General features: G+C 41.3%; 1 protein-coding gene and 1 pseudogene across 10 annotated transcripts in view; both read left to right on the top strand.

Moving 5' to 3' along the window:
* Positions 1 to 26,309, top strand: part of LOC110064413 (bridge-like lipid transfer protein family member 2) — a 257,542-nt gene that overhangs the window by 36,648 nt on the left and 194,585 nt on the right. For all 9 annotated transcript variants that reach the window (XR_016204073.1, XR_016204074.1, XM_089279154.1 and 6 more), the window contains exons 9-11: positions 8,787 to 8,832; positions 17,910 to 18,034; positions 18,839 to 18,894. Coding sequence is in view for 7 of the 9 variants with exons in the window: in XM_089279154.1 (XP_089135280.1) it covers positions 8,787 to 8,832; positions 17,910 to 18,034; positions 18,839 to 18,894 (227 nt within the window). In the remaining 2 variants the exon portion in view is untranslated. The remainder of the gene's footprint in view (positions 1 to 8,786; positions 8,833 to 17,909; positions 18,035 to 18,838; positions 18,895 to 26,309) is intronic.
* On the top strand, positions 22,546 to 24,314 carry LOC149097320 (uncharacterized; annotated as a pseudogene). Its single transcript, XR_016204229.1, has 4 exons — positions 22,546 to 22,578; positions 22,677 to 22,835; positions 23,170 to 23,301; positions 23,582 to 24,314. The product of XR_016204229.1 is annotated as an uncharacterized LOC149097320 (transcript).

Here is a 26,309-nt window from a genome sequence, read left to right as displayed (position 1 = left end):
AAATGGCTGCACAAGGTATGAGCAATGGAGGTAAAGAAGCAGTTGAAACTTGAGGCTGTTAGACCATTACTGCTTGAGGCACTGATTTAATTTTTTTCAGAACAATTTTATATAATGTTTGCAGATCACTTTTTCATGTGCCAGCTGATTAGGATAGTAATCACTTTTCTCTTTACGCATTCTTGTGTTGATAGTATTGTGTAACAGCTTATAATTACTCCAATGTAGTTCTTTGTTTGTAATTAAAGTCTTTTGGTGGTGATAATTGCGTTCTTGCATGAGCTTTTTTAGATCGCTTGTTAACCATGGCACTGAATATCCATGTACTCAACGCATAACAATAGGTGCGTGTTTGTCAGCACTAGGAATAGGTCTTTGAGTTCGATGATTTCCCAGGGATGTGTTCTAGTTCTTCACAGAACAATGCAGGATTGTAATGTTTATAATTTCTCGTTTTAATAATTTTTGGTGGAGGGCACTTTATCCTGTGAAGCCTTCTTATCCTGAAAATGGCACTATGGTCAGAAAAACCAACTGGTATAACTCCAGCAAAATAGAGCTCTGGCCTTGAGGCCTTGTGTTCTGCAGGCTATAAGTTTAAATGCTGTGGACTCCCTTTATTGATACAAAAACTAAAGCACAGTTTAAAGCAACTAGGACAATTCATATATGTGACATCTTAACTGTAACTCCCTGTAGCATGCAAACTAAAAACAAGAAGTAGCATTCACAGCAGGATTCAATTCAACTTGGACTGATAAGGCAGAAAAAGTAAAATAATGAGTGCAGGCACAAAGCCAGCAAGTACAGGTAATGTACATCCAGTAACCAATGACTCTTTGTCACATAAGAACTGGACCTGCCTCAAAGCCCACTGAGGATCCCATATATAGGCTGCGAAGACAATGGAAAACGTTCTTTGACTGTGAGATAAACCCTAACACTTACTAACAAGTGCTGTAAGTTAGACTAGGCACCAGAAAACCAGTGGCTATTGAAGATGGCTCCATAGTATAAAGAGCCTGCGGGTCTTGCAAGACTTGAAAATCTAATTTGGGGGCCCATATCAGCATAAGGACAAAGCTAGATCCATCCCACATTTTGTGAAGCTCCTGCCACAATGGACAAACTTCTTTGACTGTGAGATAAACCCTAATACATACTAGCAAGTGCTGTAAGTTAGACTAGGCACCAGAAAACCAGTGGCTATTGAAGATGGCTCCATAGTATAAAGAGCCTGCGGGTCTTGCAAGTCTTGAAAATCTAATTTGGGGACCCATATCAGCATAAGGACAAAACTACGTCCATCCCACATTTCAGAAAGCTCCTGCCACCAGATTAAATCCAACCAAAAAACTGGATTCAGCCTAACAGGGTGATCAATGCGGTGAAAGGGACACAGTAAATTTATCATATTGTAGCAAAGATATGACCAATCATCACCTTGCATGTATGATGAAGGTGCTGAGTATGCTGTGGACCATGCCATTGACCAGCATGCTGAGTCCACGGATCACAGCATCCACCCAAGAGATGCTCAGATCCTTGAATGCGCTGTTACAAAATTCCACAAGAGGCTTTTCTTGGAGTCATGGTATTCCACTTTGGACAACATCACCACCACCAACGGAACTAGAACAGATCCACTTGGCTCAACAACTGCAATCCTGCTATTTACACTTTCTGCAGAGGTATCATCAAACCCTTCCAGTAGGTCAATACCAGTGCCCTCTCTAAATGAGGAGAGAGAATAGGAGTAAGCCAATGGAGAAAAGAAAGGGACTTTTGAGATAGAGTGGCTTTCATTACAAATGCGTAAACCACAAGACTGAATTTAATACAGTATCAGAAACTTCTGACGGAATAGAATGCAGTGACAACACTTACCGGTAATAACAACGCAATGAGTACACAACGAGTACAAAGTTCCCACATGGCGGTCTCTCATGCAGTTGAGCATGTTTTTCTGTTTTCTCCACGCATACGCCGAACGTGCACCGCAGGTTAATAGTATTGTGGTGAGGCTAGGTTGCTAGTCACCAGATTCCACATACTGAGGGTGGGGGCGTGAAGCAATTTGTTTGCTTCTTCTGAGTGTTTCGCCCTGTGGAATCTGCAGTTTAGTTCCTGTAAAGTGTTCCTCAGGATCCGTCAGTGTAACCTCCAAGGGATACAAGAGATGTATTGAACAGTTGGTGAATCCAGAGTGTGTTTTTATCTCTGCAGCTCTAACTAAGCCATCACTACCACAGAGAACTTTCTTCACAATAGCTAACTTCCAGGAGCTTCGAGGAACATTTTCAGCACACATAAGTACAACATCCCCAACTTTAATCTCCTCCCGGGATCCTCGCTTCTTAGACTGACACACATGATGCTCCCGCAGCGAAGCAAGGTACTCACTATTGAACTGTTGGACAAAGTGCTGAAACAGCAACAAGCGTCATTTCAAGGCATTAATGAGTTGATCATGTTCATTGAAGTCTTCATCCTCCAACTCATCAGGATCAACATCAGGGTGTGACAAAGCAGCAACATTGAAACCATACATCAACTTCAACGGTGTCAAGGGTTCTGGATCATTCACATCATGGTAAACGAATGTGATTGGACGATCATTCACGACTGCCTGAACCTCTTTGATGAGAGTGTAACTTGCGCAGACTGATGAGAGCGTGACGAAGAACTTTCTTGATTGACATCTTAACTACTCCAATCAGTCGCCTCCCCAGTGCGGTGACTTGGCAGGAATGTGCCTCATCTGAACTCTCTTCTGGGCAAGGTGATGCTGCACTGTTTGGTCTTCTATGACTTGAAACAACTTCTGAATTTCTTCATCCCCTTTCTGAAATGTTTTGGCATTAGCACACAGGATCAGTGAAGGAGTTCCATCGACAGCACAGTGATGCCTGAATGCAAGAAGGAAATGATCGCTCGTCATGTCATCAACAATCTCCAAATTGATATCGCGGGTGGTGCTATAAGTGAACAGGCAGATGTAACATTTCTCTGTCTTGTTACCATTCTTGACCATCAGATGACTGGTAAAATCAATCCCCACAGTAGAGAATGGCTTCACCCTAAAGTGGTGAAAGTCAGGCAAAGGGGGTGAAGGGGGTAGCTGGTATGCTCTGCCTATCTGGTATTGGCAATTGACACATCGCTTGAGCTCCCTTGCAATTTCACTTCGTGCTGATGGCAACCTAAATCTCTTACACAGTCCTACAACAGTGTCTCTTACTCCAGCGTGAAGCTGTCTCTCATGGACTGAATAAACAAGCAGAGTTGTAAACTGAGACTTTTTAGCGATGAAAATTGGTTCTCTTGCATCTTGTGCATGCTCGAGTCTGCAACTAAAAGGCCATCTGGGTTGAGCTTCAGATTAAGTTGACAAACCAGCTGAGGTCTGGGTGGGACATGCTGACGGGTGGTCGTGTCTGTTCTTAAAGAAGAAACTCTCATTCTTGCCTGAAATGCTGAATCTTGTGAGCACGAAGAATTATGACTTCTGCTTGGGATATTTCCGCAGCTGTGGAAACTGGAATTGCCAAATCAATGACTGACGTAAAGTGGTGTGACCCACGTGACCTACCAGAGGCATGCTTCAGGTTGGAAATGAATCTCAAGATATAGGAAGTTATGCAAAGGACGCCTTCGTAGGACTGGAAGCAAGAGATGTTAATCAAGTCTTGGAGACTGCCCGCGTGAGACTGCGCACCCTGAACATGATTGTCCACAGCTGTGGCTGAGACAACACTGTCTTCTGCAAGGCTCTTGGGACTCCACCTTGGCCAGAGTGAATGGTCTGTCAAACATGGAGGACCTCTTCCCCACATTGCTGATTGAAGGAGCTCATCTGCACTGCATCCACGGGAGAGTATATCTGCAGGATTGTTTGCTGAGCTGACATGGGACCAGCTGGATAGGTCAGTAAACCTCAAGATCTCTGTCGTCTGATTGTGAATGAAGACGGGGGGTTGCTTGGTACTGAACAGCCAATGGAGACAAATGGTGGAGTCAGTCCAGTAGTACAATTAGATGGATGGGAAATCCTTGTTGAACATTTCTCTCTTTCTCCAAGGGGAGAACCCATTACCATGGCGATTAATTCCCACTGGGGAACTGTTCCTGCATGTTTAGATAAGGAAAGTTTGACCTTGGAGCCAATGAATCTGACCTTCTCATTCTGAACAAAGAAGACACAGCAACAGGCTGCAGTGGTGGGCATGCATCACAAAATACATGCATTTCTACTGGTAAAGTTTTGTCAAAGTCCAAAAAAACAGGTGACAAATGCTGAAGCTGTTTCAATTTCTGTGGCGATTTGGTTGTACTGTTGCTGGAGTTCATCAGGAAGAACTTCATTCAGTCAAATCTCTTATCCCATGGAGATGAAATGAATTTCTTGGCTGGAACGAGGACAGGAGAGATGAGGCCAATAGGATCAAATGTTGATGAAGCTGAACTGAGGACTTGTCGTTTGGTAAACTTTGTGTCAGGAGGAATTACAATGGCTTTCCGCAGAAACTGTAGCATGTCTGCCTTAGGGTTCCATGTCATGTCTAACAGGCCAGCATGATTTCTCTCAGAACCAGTTCTCATCCTGTCAATAACAGTTGTCAGCGCTGGTGAATTTGTGAACCACTGGCACAGATTCATGTCAGCATCCTTCATAACCTGCCTTGAGATATTGTAGTACTGAATGGCAGTGTTCTCATCATCTGTTCCAGTAAGTACATTTTCACACTAAATCTTCTCTCCGAGGTCTTGAGCAACAAATTGAACAACTGGATCTTGATCTTTCTCGTACTGAGAAAGATGATGAAGAACTGTGGAATTTAGGATGAATGGAGAACTTGGTCCTCCAAAGAAGACAGACGTGTAGCGGTATACTTTGATTGGTTAGTCTGGGTCGCCATCTACAAACCACAGAAAGCAGACATAGTTACCATCCTCTTCATTAATCTTGATTCTCATGAAGGCTTTCTCATTGTCAGCAACAAATGCATACTTGTTAGCTCTGAAGTGATGGATGATAGTGTTCAGTGACTTGAGGAGGCAGGGACTGGTGTGTAAGCAATCATTCAGAGAGACATGGCCTGCATTGGCTGCAAATACAACTTGAATGGTTGTCGTTTTGGCTCTCTGAACGTAAAACGAAGAAGTAGCTGAGATAATGAGCATCATTCTTACTCAAGGGATCTTCACTGGCAGGAACAGCTTCCACATAACCTTTTTCAATTTGATCAGCAATGATGCTTGCATAAGGCTTCCAGAGATCCAGTTTGAGAAGCCTCTTCTTTACTTGTTGCAGACGGCTGTGAACAAGGTTGAAGTTCGAAGGTGGAGGAGGATGATTGTCCAGCCATGACAATGGAACAAAGTAGGTTCCATCACGGTGTGTGATTTGGGATTGGAAGTGCTCTAGGAAATCATCCTCTTGACTGGTATCCCTAGGGTCCTCTATTCGTAGTGTTTCAATTTGTAGGAAATCTGCAACTTTGCTGTGTACCTCAAGATCCTTTGCATGAGTGTAGCTATACCATTCCCTGTCTTCAAATGGGAAGCTGTCAAGGGAGTGACCTGCTGCAAAAGACTGTGAAGCTGTTTGGTAATCATTGGTACTGTCAGTGGCAGGAAAGAGTCTTCCAGAGATAAGATATCCCAGACTGGACGCTTAGCAGTTGGGTAGCCATAGATTACATCAGCTTTCAGGAACTGCCACGCTGCATCCAGACCAATGAGAATTTGAACAGGAAATCGAGTCTGACTGAAGTCATCTGCAAGCTGAAGACTAGGTAAGGTGAGGAGATTTGAGGATATCAGCCCAGCTGTTATGGTCAAGTGGAGTGACGATAACATCTTTGATGAGAGTATTTATACTGACTGCTCCCTCATCTGTCATGATGTTGACTGATCCTACTGGGTACGTTTTATTGGATGTAGCCCCGCCAAATGTGTTAATACGCACAGTCTTACTGCAGTGAGGTTTAATGCAGAGTTCCTTAGCTAACTGTGTGGTGATGTATGAAAGAGAGGGCCCTTCATCAATAAATATGTTGCCTTTTTTGTGATTTCACCATTGTTGACTGAAGTGACAGCAATTTTCAGAATAATTGGGTTGGGCTGACTGTGTCACAAAGTCATGGTGTTGTACTCTGAATGGCATGAGTATAAAGTCTCATTTGGATTGACCCCATTCTCAGAGTTGTGGCTGGCAAAGCTTGATGGGAGGGTGGGTGTGGTGGTTGGAACACCAAGCTGTGTGTTTTCTGAAGCAGGTGTAGCCTGCATACTGACCGATGCAGGATGGGAAGTCAGTGATGATTGAAGACCTGAAGCTCCATAAAGTGTAGTGTGATGGGGTTGCCGACAAACTGAACATCTGAGCTGCAATTGACACTGAGTAGTGGCATGACCCCCTCTGAGACAACTGAAGAGATTGTATCCTGGATAGAACGTTCACATTGAAATGTGTTGTGGGTACTGGGAGGCCCACAGAAGTGACATGGAACTCTCTTTGGCCCTTTGTTTAAACTTCTTAGATTTGGACTGATCAGAAGGGCTTACTGCTGCAGGAAGTGCAGTGGCTGTACCAGGTGGAACTGTTTCACTCAAGACACCATTGATAGGAGGAACCTTGGGTCATGGAAGCTTTGGAGGAGGTGGAGGTTTTGATTTGCATGGTTGGTTGTTATGACTAATATAGGCAACTTGCTCCAGCCTTTTAACTTCATTGTGTATCATCTCAATTAGTTGATCAGTGGTGGGATTGGCACACGGATATTCTTTCAAAACATTGGTTAGCTTTTCTGGGAGCTTTTCAATCAATATTGGAACATAAAAGTCTCCATACCTGGTTGTGGGAAGATCCAGTGTGGCAAGAGACCTCATGTCACGCATAAGACTGTCATAGAAGGTACACAAAGCTGGAGCTGTTTCCTGTGGCTTTACCATTGTAACGAGAGCAACACAATGAGCATTTTTGATGGCAGTTTTGTCACCATAATTATCCTGTGATGTTTCAACCAGCAAATTGTAGTTATCTTCGGTGGCCATGATACCTTCCACTCTCATTTTCACTTGCTCTGATGACTGGCCCTTCAGAAAGTTGAACTTGGTGACGTTCAAGATATCCTTTACATTGTGCACTTCGGACTTGAAAACTTCCCAGAAGCTAAACCATTTCCTTTGGTCACCATCAAAGACTGGCAATGACATTTTCAGCAACTTGAGTGCAGAATGTTTCAGCTGTTTGGAGGTGCCCGAATCGGCAAGTGGGCTAGATTTAGAGCTCTGCAGCTGCTGGTCGCGACGGAGGATTTTGTCGATTTGTCTCAACAAGACTGAATGTGTATCAGAAATACTGTCTGCATTGACGAAATCTTGATCTGCTGTGTCCTCCTCTCCAAGTATTACATGAATGGTTTGAATCTCTTTGTCCAGTTGCCTCATTTCCAGTCGTGCATTTAAAAGCTTTTGTTGACTAACTTTCAAATGTTCGATGTCATCTTCCACAATCTCGGCTTGGTCAGCTTTGTCAAAGATTGAAGCGAGTTTATTGCTTTCATTAGTAACCATCCGACGCACGTTACCTCTCCTTTGGATGGCGATTTTCAGAGAATCCTTAAGTTGGTCAGGTTTGCTTAGATCCGTCATAATGAACTGTAAATTCAACTCACTTGAGAATTTCTGAAGATACGGCTCTACCAGTCCACGTGCTATCAGTTCACTGTCACTCGTGTTCAATGAAGAAACGATAGATTCCCAGGTCTTGCACTATTTTGTATAAGCCACAAGACTGAATTTAATACAGAATCAGAAACTTCTGACGGAATAGAACACAGTGACAACACTTAATGACAATGCAATGAGTACACAACAAGTACAAAGTTCCAACATGGCAGTCTCTCGTGCTGCTGAGCATGTTTTTCTGTTTTCTCTACGCATGCACCGAACGCACACTGCAGGTTAACAGTATCTCAGTGGGGCTAGGTTACTAGTCACCAGATTCCACAACAAATGCTGCAGTCTTGATGGTATTAGCATATACCAGTGACACTGTCCATCAATCTGGGAGATGCAATATGGAACATGCAAACTGGAGTGTCGGCTGGACAAGTAGAGCTGGTCATGTGAAGAAGAGTACACTAGCTGCTGCTGAGTTGAGGGGACTATGGGAGACTACAAATGGAAGTTTATACAAAGCCAAATCCATTTTGGACTAGTTAGTGAGACCTAATGCTGCTGCATACCTCAGAAGGCCAGATCAAGCTTGTATTTTGAGAGGTCAAGCCTTGTTAGCGAGGCTTGGAACTCATCACCATCTGTTATATGGTGGAGGCACCTGCTGATGTCAAAACGTCCTGGTTTTCCACTTGATGGGCTTTGTATCCAAATGTTTTTTGTGATTTTTGTTCCATTACTGCCCTTAGATGAACAGGTCTAATATTAACCTGAAATTAATCTGAGACTACCATGAGATTAACAGGTTTACCAGCAGGTAAACTGTTGTTAGGTGAAGTACAGCAAGACAGGCAGAATGTGGTTGATGAGGGATAAAAATATCCTGCTTCAGTCATAATGAAGGTGCCACAAACAAACACCAATTATACCGCACAGAAACACCAAAACCTTTTGTGGAATTCTCTATGATACTCCTAGAGTAAATTACAAGGGGTAAAAATTTGATCATAGTAGCACTTAAATGGGATCCTTGAAGTATTTATGTACAACTTATCATAAATGTACATTCATGTCTCTTTTGCTTTCTCTTTTTATTGCAGAAAGCCTCTGTGAATGTGAAGGAAATGAATGTTTTGCTCTTAGAGGGTAAGTTTTAGGTGTCATATCCACTTAACAGTACATGTATTTCTTCACTAGCACACTAGTTATCAACCAACAGTCAAAATCTCTTCTACCCCTGTAACTACTTGTAGTTTCTGCTGATACCATATTTTCATGATTTTAGACAGCTTCCCCACCAAAACTTTGACCGAGATCTTGCTGAGAATTGCAGCACGTTTTTGGCCGGCGAGATCTCAATTCAATATCTTGGCAATCTTGCCGAGTTATCAAAATGTCAACACGCAGATGTAGACATCATAATTCATTGAGAGAAACAGCCTCTAGCAAACAAAAGAAACACTGAAATATGACTCCACAGAGTCAAAAACAACCAGATTTATTGATGGATAAAATGGTCACATACGGTTGAGAAAAGCTTATACAGTATCCGACACTTTCACCTTCACTTCACATTTAGGTACATTTTATGAAAGGAAAATCGTCATTATTGACATTAGAAATACATGAGAACTGACCTTTATCCTTGGGTCAAATCGTCCTTTACCACGAGTAAATAAGAATAATTAAGCTAGATCTGTCAGCTGTGAAGAATCGAAGGAAACTTGTTTGGCTTGGCTACAACTTTACCTCAGAGCGAATGCCACGAAAAGTTTTATCTTCATCAACTGCTCAAGTTTTGCACTTTGCTAAAAATTGTTCCGCGCATGACTGACTTCAGTCATTAGGGTTCTTCAACAAGTCTTGAAAAAACTCTCACAAGATGTCCGCAAATCCTCTTTTGATTACTCACATTTGTGATGAAAACATCAGAAATTATTTTGGCGTAATTCTTTTTCTTGGAAAAAAGCAGCTCTTTCCGTCATAGCTAAGTGCTTTATACTTTCAAGAGCATCTAACAAATTTCCCACAGCAAGAACTCTGAAGCAAACATCAGCTATGAGGAATGGTGTGTGCTTTATCCCACATGACTTAAGACATCCAATCACACTGCTTAGTTAACAGTGTTGGTGGGAAGTATTCTTGCGATCACTTGTCTGTCTGTCCCCTGTTGCACGAGGAAAAGAAGTGAAATTGTCTTACCTCTGTCTATAAAGCCAAATGTGAATTAAAATAGTCATTGAGTAACTCAAAAGTAAGCCTGCTCATAATGGCTAAAAGACAAACCAAAATTTCAAGACAATCAGCAAAACTCTTATCTTAAAAACCAGACATAACTAATTGATGATCAATGACATCAATTGGTAATCAATGAGTAATCGATGAGTAATCAGTTGATTAGTTATTGATTATTGGCAATGATCAATGAGTAATCGATGAGTAATCGAGGCCCAAAAATTTTGTGGCCTATTGATTACTCATCAACGACATCGATTACTCATTGATGTAATTGATTACTCATTGACTATTATACTGCGCACAAAAGACACTTGCTTTCTTGTACCTTTTTTTTCGTTTGTGATTCTTTTATCTGTGTTAGACGCATTTTTCCTTGTATCTGAAGTTCCTGTTGATGATGTCGAGACGCAAAGTGCTAATCACAAATACAGATGATTCTCAATTGTGCAATAATTCACTTTACCCAACTCTTTATTTAATAACAAAACAACTGAACAGTAACCAACCAGTCTGAAATTGAAACTAACAAGTACGCTGACAAGAATTGACTATGTGGTTATCAATTTTTTTTGTGGGTGTTTCTCAGCAAAGTAAAACTGCTTCGGCTTAGGGAAACATCCGATATAAGCACCAGCTTGAGTAGTGAATATTTGTACAAGTTCCGATTTTTTGGCCTTTGAGCTAAACGCGATTCCTTTATCTTTTAAGAGTTGTTTTAGAACCACTACTGTTTACATTTAAGTGGTTTTAATTTTGTTTTTCTTCGCCAAATACGTTTGCAGCCATGAGATGATATCGATGAGTAATGGATGAAATCAATGACTAATCAATGCAATCAATGACTAATCAATGCAATCGATGACTAATTGATGACCAAAAATTTTGTGGCCCATCGATTAGTCATCGATTACTCGTTGATCATTGGCAATAATCAATGACTAATCAACTGATTACCTATCGATTACCTATTGATTACTCATTGATTTCATTGATGTCATTGATGTCACCGATTAGTTATGTCTGGTAAAAAGGGATTAGCATAGGTCTCTTTGTTCCCAATCAGTAGAACAGTCAATATCCAAAGGAGTTGTCACACAGAGCAATTCAGGTTAGCTTTTAATTTCACGTCCGAATGAACCATGAGGTCTCACAAATCCTTCGTCTTAATACACGTGAAAATGTGCCAGCGATACAACGAAGTGGTAAATTCGTCAAAATCACTAGGGCAACAAGTAAATCATTAAGTGGCTAAATTATTACAATTTTTCGATTCTTAACATCCCCCTCCCGAATGCAATTGATGCATTCGCTGGCTAAAAACATGCATAAAATCCAAACTGCATGGGGGAGGATAGACTGTTTCTCAATAAAGTTCAAAAATTCAAATCATCTTGTCTAATCAATGCTCCTAACAAAGTTCTAGATATGAAAACATCAACGACTGTCACTTTATCTATCAGATGCAATTTCAGTATCGCGGTCAAACGTTTAATTATAATGACTTTCATTCTTCAGCACTGTCTTCCACATACTCCAGGCAATGAACAGGACACAAGTACTCCTTGTTTTTCGTCTTGACTTTTTACAACTCCTCACTAGACTGTCATCCCCAGGGTATGCTTCAATTACACCACCAAGAGGCCACTCTCCTCTGCTGGCATTTGACTCCACAATCAGTACAACATCACCTTCCTTCAAGCTGTGTCTTGCATGAAACCATTTCTTTCTAACATTAAGGCTGGGCAGAAACTCTTGTCTCCAACATTTCCAGAACTGTCCTAGAAGTTACTGCATGTGGTGCCACCCTTTCCTGGTGTTGTAGGTTTGCTTGTGGTCAAGTGCTTCATGGACAAACGGTCCTCCAATCTCTCTGACAAGGAAGTGGCTTGGAGTGAGTGGCAAGAGGTCATTGGGATCTGAACTGACATAAGTTATTAGTCGGGAATTCAACAATTGTTCTGCGCCACAGATGGCCTTGTGACGCTCTTCGTCGGTAACATCTGTGTCTCCAAGGATGGCTTTGATTGCTTTCTTTGCACTTTTGATCAATGCCTCAAATACACCACCAAAATGGGGTGATATTTGCTGCTATCTTGCATAATTCTGTCTGCATCAAGGGCCTCCACCAACTCCCGCAGTTCAGGCTCTGCTCCAACGAACTTGGTTCCATTGTCAGAAATAACGTAGGTTGGTGTTCCCGTCCTTGATGTCATCCGGGTAAATGCATTAATAAACGAGTCAGTGTCTAATGAGTACAACATTTCCAAATGCACAGCTCGGGTTGTATGGCAAGTGAAAAGACACAGGTAATGCTTGGCTCTTGTCGTACCATGTCCTTGTTTTGTCAAGAATGGACCTCCATAATCAACACCAACTTTTTCAAATGCCTGTAGTGAAGACTGTAATCTTGATTTGGGTAGGGGGGCCATCATCTGATTGCCTATCTTTTTGGTAAAACAATGTCGACATTCAGCACAAGCCTCGGTTACTCTTCACACCATGCACCTTCTCTTTACAATCCAGAAACAACTTCGTAACTTGGTCAGAACTTGCTTAACTCCAGCCCCATAGCCAAGCCTTTCATGGGCGTCAACGACAACTAGTCTCGTTACAGGTGGTCCTTTGGTAGGAGGATAGGGTGTCTTGTGCTGTATGGAAGTTCATCTGCAAAACGAAAGCATCCATCCATCTGAAGCAACCCATCACTGTCATTCTTAGGGTTCAGTCGAGTCAACGACCCTTCGTTTTCTCCAGCCCGGGAAGGCTTGGGCTTGAGCTTGCTTGATCCAGAAGGTCTCTGCTTCTGATGTCTCGGTAGGCAGGAGGATGCGGTCTTTTCGTAAATTCATTGGAATTCTGCAGTTGGTCAGGAATCGCTGAACCCATCCTGTCACATGAACCAGATGCTTGAGGCTTGAGAATTTGGTTGGGTTAATAATCACAATGGCATGGCTCCTGGTCATGTGTGCTCCGGCTGTTGTCCGTCTTTCACAGTGCTCAGTCTTCTTAGTGTTGTCTCCGGGGGTGGAGCTGCTGGTCAGGTTGACTCATCATCTTTAAGAAAGGCTGGCCCCTCCATCCAAACTTCACTCTCAGCTAAGGTAACAGCAGAAAGCCCCCTTGTTGGCAGATCTGCTGGGTTGACCATTCCTGGTACATGTCGCCACTGCTCAGGACTTGTTGTTTGCTGAATTTCACCAGTTCAGTTGGCAAGAAATGGTTTGAACTTGTGGCTTTGATTGGGAACCCAATACCATACATTTTCTGAGTCAGTCCAGGAGGTGGTTCTGTCCACGGTGATCACTTTCAGGATGTTCTGGGCTAGTCGACCTGAAAGGACAGCACCCATAAGCTCTAGGGTGGGGGGGGGGGAATTGTCATAGCCCTCACTGGAGATACATGACACTTTGATGCAATAAGGCACGAGGAGGGACTGCTCTCCTGGTATCGAGAGACTAAATAGGCAACAGATGCAAAGGCATCATTAGATGCATCTGAGAATAGGTGTAGTTCAATGTTCTCTGGGTTCGCTCGACTCAGATAATGAGGAACAGCAACATTTGACAGTTGTGGGAGCTCCAATACCCACTTCTCCCACTTGGTTTGTAAGTTCTCCGGTTACTCATCATTCCAGTCCACACCAGCCATCCATATCTCCTGCATAAGGACCTTTTCTCTCACCATGAATGGTGCCACGAACTGAAGCAGGTCAAACAGGCTGCCTATGGCACTAAGTACATTTTGCTTGGTGGGTGGTTTGTTGTCCACAAGTGGTTGTTGCACTTGGAACGTAAAGACATCTCTTTTGGCTTCCCACATAACTCCTTGAGTCTTGGGGTTTAGCACGTTATCTTTGTCTAACTCCAAGGTGGGTAGCTGATCTTCCTTTGGGATATCTTCAATTACTACTGATACTTCGGAGAACCACTTCCTTAACTTGGAGCCTGCCATGGCCAATAAACAGACAGCTGACGCAGGTGTTGAGCACTTTCCACTGTCTCACAGGAGTCTAGTACATCATCTACATACATAGAGTCTTCAACAGTGCTTGCTGCTTCAGGAAACTCCAAAGCTTGTGTCTTGGCATGGGTCTGAAGGCCATACTGAGAACAAAATGGCGAAGTAGTATTTCCAAACAATAGACGCTGAAACTCATACTAGTCAGGCTCTCTTGAAGTGTCGAAATCACGCCACAGGAACCGGTGAAATGGATGGTCTTTGTCTTGCAATTCAACTTGCAAGAACATCTCAGAAATGCCAGCTGACAGGGCTACGGGCACCTGACGAAAATGTGTCAACACACCAACCAGTTCTGTTTGAAGCTTTGGCCCCGGCCACATGGTGTCATTCAGACTCTTTCCATCATGCTTCGCTACAGTGTCAAAGACTACACGAACTTTTGTCGTAACTCTGTCTTTGACTACCGGAAAGTGAGGCGGGAACCACTGTTCTACAACTCCAGATTTGGGTACTTGACGAACGTAGTCCTTCCTCTTGTAATCTTAAAAGATCTTGTTGTAGGCTTCCATAACCTCTGGGCCTTTTCGTTTGAGGGACTTTTCCTGGCTCTTGAGTCGCACGAGAGCTACCTCATAATTGTTAGTTAACTTTGGATCGCCTTCTTTCCCGGGGATTCCAATTCTGTATCGCCCTTTCCTGACCTCCAACATCTCTGATACTTGAGCAATTGCTGCTCCCTCTTCTGCTGTCATTCGTTGTTCAGGTTTGTTCATGATCCCCAGTGATTCGAGCTCCCAAAATGCACGCAGAATGTCATCAGGTGAATGTGGCTTGTTGACTTGACCACTGCAGCATGTGCGTGTGAAGTGGGAATGAGTGTCGCGCCGAAACTCTTCTACCAATGTGGGACCAAAGCACACCCAGCTCAAATTTGTCAAACATGCAAAGGGATCATTTGGTTGATCACCGCAAGCTTTCTTTAACACATGATGAAAGACTGGATGGTCACTTCCAATCATCACATCAATCTGGTGCCTCCTTGATACACTTTCGAATGGCACTTGGTGAAGGTGAGGCCACTTATCTTTCAGCTCTGACCAGTGAATAGCTGGAGTGTCGCCAGCAATGTTGTCAAGGACATGATCTTGCAAAGGACTTGAAAATTTACCAGCTAGGTTTGTTACTGTCAGTTCAACCCTGCGTGATTGCTTGTTAACTTCTGTCCCTCCTGTTCCTGCAATCGTAAGAGTCAGCTCTTGTCCTTGTAACTCGAACTCTTCGGCAGCATCCTTAGAGATGTAGGAACTTGTGGAGCATGGGTCTAGCATGACATTCACCCTCAGTTCTTTATTCCCGTTACTGATCATAGCTGGAAGAATCATCAATGACACATGTTCAACATGGCTAGTATTGTGTGTCTGCTCTCGAGGGTTAAGGTTAACTGGTGCCGGGTCACGGGTGCTTGCTCCTGTAGCCTGCTGAGTTCTTGGTTTTGGGTTTGGCTGCTCTTCTGGTCGGAACGGTGAGGCATTCACATTTAGTTGGCCTTGTGATCAGTCTGTGAAATGATGGGAAGTGCTTTTATGAAGATAGCAGCTGTGGTTGGTACTCAAACATCGGTCAACTCCACATCGCTTCACATTAGGGCATTCCTTACTGTGATGACCAGCAGCTAGACGACGGTAACAGCGATTGGAATTTCCAATTAGCTCCTTTCTCTAGTTAACAGGTAGCCCCTTAAAGGCTTTACAAACCCACGGTGGATGGTTCTGCTTACATGTGTCGATGACACAGCTTCTTGACTTTGATTTGGTGGTAAAGGTTCTGCCACGGACTCGGTTGCCTTGAAAACCATTTCTACCTCCTTCTGGCAGTGGCCCATCAAATTTTCTTTTCCAAAATCCACTCGTCTCTTCCCTTGCCTCTTCCATGATTTGAACCTGGATCTCTACCCACTCTATAAGTGACTCGAAGCTGTCCTCCAGAGAATGATCAATTGGCCAATGCTTGTATGCCTGCACATCATCCTCCAAAAGCTTCTCCTTTGCTGTGAGACTAAGATTGTGTCCTTGAAGCTCTTGACTTGGCCCTCAGTCTTTCAGTGCTATGCAAACTCTTGCGAGTATACCTTGAAAGTTCTCCATATCCTCCAGATTTCAGGGTCACACTTTTTGCCAGCCACGCAGAACAGTCAGGTGTTTAATCTGTAAATGCCTCTCTCCTCCATACTTCCTTTCGAGTTTTTCTTTTGCTCTTTCATAAGCATTAACAGAGTATCCCAGGTCTTTAACCAATGCCAGGGCCTTTCTAGTCAAACTGCTTTGAAGTCTTGACACTTTTTCTCCAACGGGAATATCCATTACATCAACAATAGACATAAAGGCTGCCCTCCAAGGCTTGTAGTCAGCTTTATCTTCTCCTGAAAACTTGGGAAGATCTACACCCTTCAATTTGATGAGTAAGCTCCTTTGTACCAGTCTTCCATGGTACTGGCCAGGCTCATAAGCACTCTTCTCATACTGTAAATCAGGGGAATGGGAGATGCCCAGCAAAATGTCATCCTTATCGCGCAGGCCAGTTTCTCGCTCTGCCGCATCTGCTCTCTGTTGATTCAGAGAAGCCACCTTTCGTGCTTCCTCAGCCCGCTGTTTGGCCTGTTGAAGTTCAGTGGTTATTCTTTCCAGCTCTAATTCGTTCTGTTTTTGCCCTTCTTCAACTTGAGCAAGGCGTTTGCTGGCCTGCAAGATGTAGGAAATCTTGGTGCGATCGTGGAGATTAAGAAACCCACAAACATCATGGCAAGATCTCATAAATCTCAGTGAGATCTCTCCAATCTCAGCAAGATCTCTCCAGTCTCAGTGAGATCTCACCATTCTCAGCAAGATGACCGAGAGCTCAGCAAAATCTCTGTAAAAATTTTGCACAGGTTGACACTGCAACCTATGGGGTTGCCAATGCAACTTAATTTGATGCAGTAGCAATTAACCTTTCATGCTTGGTCACCAGTCTGGCCACTAACATACATACTGATACATACATAACTTTATTTTGACTCGAATTTACAGAGAGCTAAAAAACTAATATCTTTGAGGAAAATAAACATTGCAAATATAAAAACAAAAAATACTACTTCTAATACTACTTGGCTATAATATGTATATGTTATTGACCAAGCTTGCTTGGTCAAGATGGCTGGATATTGGCTAAGTGTTTTTTTTGCATGTTGATGGACCAAGACGGAGTTGAGGGCCATAAACTCGAAAAAAAATAACAAGGTCAATATCCAGCCATCTTGACCGAAGAAGCTTGGTCGATAAAGGATTTATTATATGGCTTTTGGGGAAATTTTTCTTGCGGAACATGGCAGATAGTCCCGAGTGGGCAAGACAGCTCCATCTTGCCCGCTCGGGTAGCCAATTGCAGTGCAGGATTTGATTCATCTTTCCCGCTCATGGAGCTAGCCATATAATAAATATATATAAAATGAATAATTAGTGTAGTAATCAGCAATTATACCTGAAAGGAGACTGTTTATATGATGCATTTAAAACCAGTCAAAGTAGGTTCTGTTCTAAAGTTTTCAGGGACAGAGTTCCAAGTTTTGCAAGCAAAATACTTGAAATAGTTTACTTTACCTCAAATAGAAATTAGTTGTTATAATTATTTAATGTATATATTTTTTAGTGTTTTACTATTTAAGAATAAGACAATTATTTTCTTACTCCCCTAATCATGGATTGATTACTGAATAATAAGAAAAGCATACTTGCTCATTAATACTACTTGTTTTTAACAAGTAATAGCATATTTAGGTAGCCAGAGGGAGTTATACACTGATTTAACCTTTCCGGTTCCTTAGTGTTCCTGGCTCCACAGTGGTGCCATATCTGGCTACAAAAATCAAAGCAAGGTAAAATAAAAGCACGATATAGTGCTTCCTTGGCTTTGCAAGGTAGAATATGCAAGCAGTTATCACTCATTTATGATGCTTCTATTTACATCACTTTTAATATCACATTGTACAGGTTTACTTGAAGGTGGACAGTCTGAAGCTGTCAGCATTCAAAGAGAAAATAAAAGAAATGTAACAACTGTGCTAAAACCTTTGACATTAACAGAAATTGAGGAGAACATTTTAAGCCTGCCAAAGGTAAAGTACTTTGTGGCATTGCAGTGCACTGTGAATCAGTTTCTAGTGAGTAGAAATTTTGATGTGAAGTGGTGGTCTAGAAATTAATACTTGAATATGTATGAAACATTCATTATCAGATGATATTTCTAGAATTTTGTAATTATGACAGAGAAACAGGGGCATGAGGAGGGTTAGTGGTAACACACTTGCCTAATGGTTTGTTTTGCCACTGTAAAGGATCACCTTGGTTTCTTGCCTCTAACTAGTGGTGGATCAGGGATAATGATATATATTTGGAATTAACTGTGGGTCTACAGATCATGGTAATTAAGACACTCACAGTTACTCTTATGGTGCTTCTATCCATTCAGGAAGATACATGTATAATGGGTACCATTTCAAACTCACAGTTACTCTTATGGTGCTTCTATCCATTCAGGAAGATACATGTATAATGAGTACCATTTCAAATTGTTTTATTATTTAAGAGCAACCAAACAAAAATCTGTGTTCAGGGTAGCTTTCATATAGTACTAGCATCCCATTCCTGTACAACATTCCAGTATTTTTTCATCTGCCTGTTATTTATTCAATTATTTTAGTACAAGGTTAGTACAGTGTGATGCCTCGCTGGCTTTACTACATTTGTAACTCAGTAAAGGTAAAGAGAAAGCAAGGTTCACATGTTTAACATTGCAGTTATTATGGATGCATTCTTGTGCAAGTCACACACAAACCTTTCCCTTGAAGAAGTCTGGCAGATTTAGGGTTCTCTGATAAATAGTATAATTTACTAGTTTTATCATCTTGTATCTCCCTCAGAGTGTCAACCTTGCAGTGGACACCATCAGTATCACATTCTTAAACAAGGAAAATAGGTATATTATTAATGATGCAGGTGTGCTTGCATTGAGAGACCAGCCTTGTGTTAACTTTTTAAGTTAGAGATGTCAGATACTAGGTTTATTGGTTGTTATGAAACCTACATAGGAGAACTAGACCAATTGAAGAAATGTGGAATCCTTTCTGAGGTTCATATTGAGTAGAAACCATGTGCTAACTTGACTGTTGTACCAAAACACCCCAGAGGGTCAATTTGCTTGTGTTTAGACCCTTGATACCAGAACAAAGCCATCAAGTGCAAGCCCTACTTTGCAAGAACAACCCACTTTTGTATCTACCCCATTGTAATCTAAGATGCATAACTGAAAGTAGAGGAGGGTAGCACACAGCTCAAAATAACGGCCGGTCAACAGACAATGTCTGGCCAGAATGGTGACTTGACCAGCCAAAAACTTCACTTGCCGGTTGTGTTGACCGGTCATGTCATGTTGAGATGGCCACGTTGTTCATTCTTGAATAAACAATCAAATCCTCAACTGTAAATCTTAGATTTTTAATCTCTTTTGTATTATGACCTCTCACAGGAAAACATACATCAACTGGTATCTGTTCAAATGGCTAAAAATCGTTTGCTTGCTGTTTGTCAGTGTCATGCATTCAAGATCAATAGGAATGCCATTTGAACAGCTGGAGTTATCCGTTCAGAAAAAATTCAGCTGTTCAAACAACTGCTGCCATCCGTTCGAAAAAAAATTTCATCTGTTAGGATGGCAGAAGTTTTCAATTCACAATCCAAGACTATTCAGCCTTTTTTGAACAGCAGAGGTTTTCCATACGGCAAAGGGAATCCGATCAGGTTCAGCTTTTTGTGACTTTAGATTTGTCTAACTGTCACACTCTTGTCACAGAGCACCTCTCTTTGTTGGCACGTATTTCAAAGGTATTGCTCTACAGATCTCAAGATATTTGTCATTTCTTTCACTTTCAATGCACAGAAATTGATGAACAAGACACCAAAACAAAACCTTTTGCTCAATTGTCAAGTTGTCTCCAACTTAGACACTATGGGACTCTGGGATATCAAAACATGCATTTTGCAGCCTGCTTTGTTTCCATCGAGCCGTAAATGTAACTTTGAGCACGAACCCAGTATCTAATTTAGAACCAACCAATAAAAATTACTGTAGTTACAAAACAGATGAAAATAATTATGTCCCAACAAAAAAACCGAACACCTGATCAGTATCTGTATCTGAAAGTGAAGATTGATCATCGCAGTAAATTTTCCAATTTAAGCAATTGGAAGGAAGAAGCCTGACAAAAATCAGGGCTTCAACGGGATTTGAACCCGTGACCTCCGCGATACCGGTGCGATGCTCTACCAACTGAGCTATGAAGCCACACATTGGGAGCGAGGTCAATTAATTGAGTTCATATCTTCCCGTGAGGAGTGAAATGATGTGAAGTATATATGAAATAATTCATATTTGAACTGCGGTAGTAGATGAAAGTGAAGATTGATTATCGCAGTAAATTTTCCAATTTAAGCAATTGGAAGGAAGAAGCCTGAAAAAAATCAGGGCTTCAACAGGATTCGAACCCGTGACCTCCGCGATACCGGTGCGATGAAATTCGAGACACTCATATTTCGTTACTTAGCACATGACCAAAATCTACCTGCTATCAGTGGTAAAATCTACCCAATGATGGTCATTAGTTCTTTGTGAACAAAAACTCTCTCTAATATGACTTCAACAGAGTTTAGATTTTTTTATGGCTTACACTTAAGAACTTAATTTTAGTCACATCGAAAAGTTTAAAACTTAACCAAAGATAGTCTTGGTAGGGCACAGCTGCTCATTGAAGTGGCACACTGTCAGTGGCATTCTTGCCACCTGCCAAAGAAAAAGTATTGAATGGATGCGTATTTGATGAAACTTCGAATTTTTCGATTGGTATATTGAATTCCATGGGCTGTTGTTTTGATGTTCTACCAAGTATTTATGTCCATCAAAACGTAAATGAAACCAAACATGCATCAGCAGATCCTAATTTTGGGCTTCAGAAATAACTGGGTAAACAAATATAGCTGAAGAAGAAGTTTCTGTTTCCGCGATTTTCACCCGTGTAAACACACAACAAATGATTGCATTACTACGAATACAGCTACAGTTACACAGCAAGTGTTGGGAAGTTTCTTAACTTTGTATTATGCCAATCTTTCGATGGTCTAACAACGACTGGAACAAACAAATTGTATTTGTGGGTTTAATTAGGCCAACATTACTTAAATTTTTTAAAAATATTTTGACCGCTCAGAAACGAGACGTGACTGGGCTACAATTACTTTGGCTGGTCAACATGACCAGCCACAGTCGGAAAATTGTTTTGAGCCCTGGTAGCAGTAGACTGTAATTTTACTTTTAACTTTTCCTGGGTAAAGTACAGATGGGCAAGGGTTCCATTTAGTCTTACAAGGAGTGGAGATATTTTTAAGAGAAATGAACATGGTCTTCAATAGGCTGGATGGACCAAGTGGTACTGCAGATGGCACACGGCTCATCTTTATATATTATTTATGAGGCAAAACATGACTGATGCATAATTCTTAGCAGCAATGCCTCTTGATTCCTGGTAAGCTCTACCCACAGGACTCATGGAAACCGAAGTGTCTCTTATACGCAGAAGTAAAATCTGCAGCTGGCAAGGTATATCAAAGCACACTGATAGCCAACCATGCCACTCCACCAAACAGCCGAAAAAAGCACTACACCCTTACAGTGTGCCCAGTTTTGCATGGCAGAAGCTTGGATGTAATTTGCTTGACTACCATGGTGCTCAATACCTTCTAGTTGCACACTACTACTGCAAATACCCTGTCTTGAAGAAGCTGAAGTCAACGAAATCTGCTTGTATAGTCAATCCCCTTTAGTCAATCTTTGCGGAACTTGTGATACCAGAGCATTTTCAATTGTTACTGACAGTGGACCTTGAAATAGCAGTAGAGAGTTTACTGCATGCTACGAACAGTGAAGTATTAGTCACATTACCAGTTCTCCTCCGTGTCTAAAACGCAACAGATTCATGGAGTGGATTGCAAAGACAGAAAAGAACTTGTGAAAGAAGTCAGGAATTGCAGGACAAGACACAATTTATCTTGCACTTCTACTGTATCAAACCACACCTATTGACAGCGACCTTCCCTTGCCAGCTAAGCTACCTAAGAGATTGCATGCAACTATGTTGCAGTGAAAGAAGAACACTGACAAGATGCCCAGAAACAGCAGTATAACAGGAAGATCCCATGTGAACTCTACTAACTAGTACCAGGTCAGGAGGTGTCTGTGTCCCAATAATATTGCCAACCAAGACCTTGGTTCAAGCAGAAGTAAGAGAAGAAACTAGCAGCCATGGTCATTTGTAGTAAAGATGGCTGGTGGTAATTCAGAGCTAAGATGTAACAGAGTGCAACTGAAACATTTGGGCTTAAAGCAACAGTGTCATGGCTGGGCATGTGCTAGGTTGAGAGAATTTTTTGAACACTCCATCTTGAATTTTGCACTGGCATGTTATTCACGGCAATATACTCAAAAATTCCCTTTGGAATAACAGCGATTCTTTACTTCTCGGTCCCAATTTTGCTTTTTCTCCAAGATATTTTACTGTAGTTTTTGTTTTTTAATAACATGGACAGTGAAGCCGGAGAAGATGCCACTACGGTAAGTTTCATTCGAGCTTCTTATAAACTTGACAAATTTTACTTGTGAGTTTTTTCGTTTTTGATGTAAAAGGCAACCATAACTTACAACAAATGTAATATACCTTGCAGGAAAGCCATGTCTCTTGCTCATGCAAGAGTACATGCCCTACAAAAAGGTCAAGAGAAACTAATCGAGGTTGTCCTTGCAAAGGTGAAGGTGTTACTTGTGGTGAATGATGCACATGTGGTTCGACAGCAAAGCCTTGCAAAAACAAGGTACTGTGGATTTCTGGTGCCTGTATGAATTATTGGTATGAGTAAATTACCACTCTAAAGAATAATTGTAACCTATTTCGTGTGTCTATTTTTTAGCATGTTGGCTTGTTGGTTGTACTAGTATGCTGCATGGTAACTCACCTTCCTGTGCAAACTGTTTGCCAATTGAAAACCAGTTGTATTCATAGCTGAATTGTTTTTGTGACCCGTTATTTTTAGGTATTTCATTTTTATCGAAATGCACCCACTATTTTATTTCGACTGGTTTACAGTAGAACTGGATTCTGTAAATGTATTGAGCACATAGTTAGGTTTGATATCTTGTATATTCTAGCCTGGTAAAAGCAATTCTACTCCAGTGGCTCATCCTGCTACCCAGCAAGTGAGGTCTGCCCAGCCCTATAGCAATGCAACAAATAGGCCCAGTGAAGAGGAGGAACGAATAAAAGAGAATAATGATGTGAAGGTAAGAGGGTGTTGTTGAAATCCAGTGTTCTGTTCTGATAATGTTGAGGGAGGGATTATTATCTTTATTACTTACTGGTTGTTTCTATCTCAAAAGAACAGTGATGACTGCTCTAAAATTCTTTTTCACTGAAAAGGAACACATCATTAGACAGCTTATTGATATTCTTCAAAGAAATATCTGTATTATTTTGCGTTATAATTATTCTTGACTCTTGTATTGTTATAATTTTCATAAACCAACAGTTTGATTGGTTCTCATGAAAGGCATTTATTTTCAGGAGTTCATTCAAACACTAAACGAGCCTATGGTGAGGAAGCTGTGCATAAGGAGTCTATGCCAGGGAGTTGGCAGCATGGACTATATCCATGGTCTACTCATTGCTGAGGATGACATAGATGGTGATGAAAATGAATCCACAAATTTGGCTCCATCTTCAATTGCCACAGAGCTCACTCCAACTGCAACTGCAGCAGCTAGCCCTGAACCAGGCCCATCCCCTGCAGGTAGTTCTTCACCATCATGGTGCAAGTGTGGTATGTGCACAATTATGCCTCAAGAAGTAGAAAATAAGTGCTGTGGGCAGCGAAGATGCGTAACTATGCACACAAGATTTCAGAAACTTACCATCCATAATAGGGGAAATATCCAGAATGACCAGAGGATAACAGTACCAGATCATTCAGGAAGGCTGGTTAGAGGCAATATGTCCTGGACCGTTATGGGTACCTGGGGAAGGGTAAACGGAAGGTATGCCCTTCGTGTGTCATGAAAACTATTCGCGGGCATCATCCTTCCCAGACCGGTGTTTACATGGGATTTGGGCAAGAGTAATCAACAGCAGGCTGCAATAAGCCACTTCCAAGTTCCTTCTACCTCTGTTTCACAATGAGTCCTGGTGCTCACATTTTCAGATGGAAATGAGTTGGTTTTGAAAGACAATAGGTGTACAAGGAAAAATAATTTCCATATGAAAGGTTGTGCATCAAGACTCATCTTGAAACAAAGGAAAATAGCTTATTGGAAATGGGCCATTGCTTATATATTATTTGTGAGAAAATGCATTGAATGGAGGGTTGGATTTGTTTTATTGGCGTGCAAGGGTTGAAAATATGGCGCAGTATTTATTTCAGTGTCAAAAGTAATTTTCTGTTGCAGTTAGTTTTGTACTACTATGTCCAAAAACCTTGACCACTTTGTCAGCTAATCATAAGTAAATCAAAAAACAAGTGTCTTGTTCACATATGCTTTGTTTTTTTTTCCAGCGACATGTATTTCCTTCGACTTATGAGGGGTTCATTAGATTGTTTTTGTCTGTTTTGGTTGACCATAGTGGCAACACTCAATTGAAAACTGCTCGGATATTGGTTGTGTTGATAAGATCAGTTTCAATGTGTTTGCATCTTCTAAGATTTGCTCACAATATCATGCATTTTGGATATTCCATGTCCCCATCCCAAATTTAGTGCTGTCCAAACGTATAGACTGAAATAAAATTTTGTTCTTCCCTAGAATGTGTGTCACTAAGCCAGAGTCTCTTTCATACTTTGTTGAATATCATTCTAATTATTTTGTAAATTTTGGCATATATAATAAACAGATTATCAAGAATCAGGGGATCAAGAGCAATTTTCTCTAGGGCTTTGAAGTCTTTATCCTGCCGATCAAACCAAGGAAGCCAATGGTCCTCCAACTCCCTTTGGTCGCAAGCACCCCCACTCCAATCATGTACATCACAAACATGGTGGAGTAGTCCAAACCAAGTACTCTGTACAAGGCAAATGATAAACAATGAAATATAATAACAGAAAACCAGTGAAAGCCTAAGCTGCACACTGCAATTCCTTTTCAAGTGTTTTGTCTGCCATGAACACTTGTTATACCTTCATTATTTCCAAGACATCATCATCAGTAGTTGTTTCACTGGCTTTGCAGATGTTGGCACAGTGCCAGAAGTGGAGGATGATGTGATCAGCCCATGCTTGAATTTTTTCCATATCCTTTAGATGAGCAACCTACAGTACATGAACATAACATGATTTTTTCGACATAAACATTGCAAATCAGATTTCCAATACACAAATGTCTCACACTTGCTTTAGGGTTATTACTGATTCTGGCATTAAACATTTTTTCAATCAACTGCCACAGTAAAATAAGCAATACTACTGTGTACTCAGTAAACAAGAAGTTGAAAAAATAATTGCTATAAAGAACCGAAAGCTTCGCAATTTTTATAAAAGATGGGAGCTTAATTTATAATTTATATACATTTAATTCAAGGAAAGTTATGGAAGTCCGCAGGATAATTGTTAGGTTAAATAATTTTTTCTACCATTTAGTTTGTTATTTAAACTTGTAAGGGAGTTAATTGGGCATCTGCACATCTGTGCAGTATGCGTCACGGTGTAGTGTAACAAAAAACGTTTTTAATGTAAATATTGTATACTTCTATTGTAATTAGTCTAAGCACCTTATTGTAAGTTGAGTAATGTAACTGTTGTAATGTAAGTGATTAATTACAAAATATTATCACTGCACTGGTGAGTTAAAGAAATAGGCCTCAGTTGCCTAGAACACCTCAGTTCCTGCAAAAATATAGTGGGAGCAAGAGGAATTTGATGTCCCACTGGGAAAGTGGATTTGAGCTTTTTGTTCTGCCCTAAGGGTACATTACAAAGTACAGTAATGCTTACCAAGTAATTGCTTGATTGTAGATGAGGCATCAGTGACAACCTCAACAATATTTAAGGACACTTGCAAATTCTGAAGAGCATTTTGAAGTGCTTGCTTTTCCATGTTACTAGAGGCCAAACTAACATGCCGCTTGTCTCTGACCTCTATCTCTAGGATATAACCACTGACAAGCTCCATTAAAAAATAACAGAGATTCTTGGCAGTGTGCCCAGGAGAATCACACTGCCCATCCCCCAAACCACTACCTCTTTACCCAGAAATTTGTGTTCCAACAACCCCCTCTGCCAGTCCCACCATTCATTTATAGCAGG

Source organism: Orbicella faveolata, unplaced genomic scaffold (assembly GCF_042242905.1).
Source record: "Orbicella faveolata isolate gen_17 unplaced genomic scaffold, um_ofav_v1 contig_47, whole genome shotgun sequence".
In the NCBI taxonomy this organism is placed as follows: Eukaryota; Metazoa; Cnidaria; class Anthozoa; order Scleractinia; family Merulinidae; genus Orbicella; species Orbicella faveolata.
The sequence above is the reverse complement of the archived record's forward strand: the minus strand, read 5'-3'. Positions and strand labels throughout refer to the sequence as shown.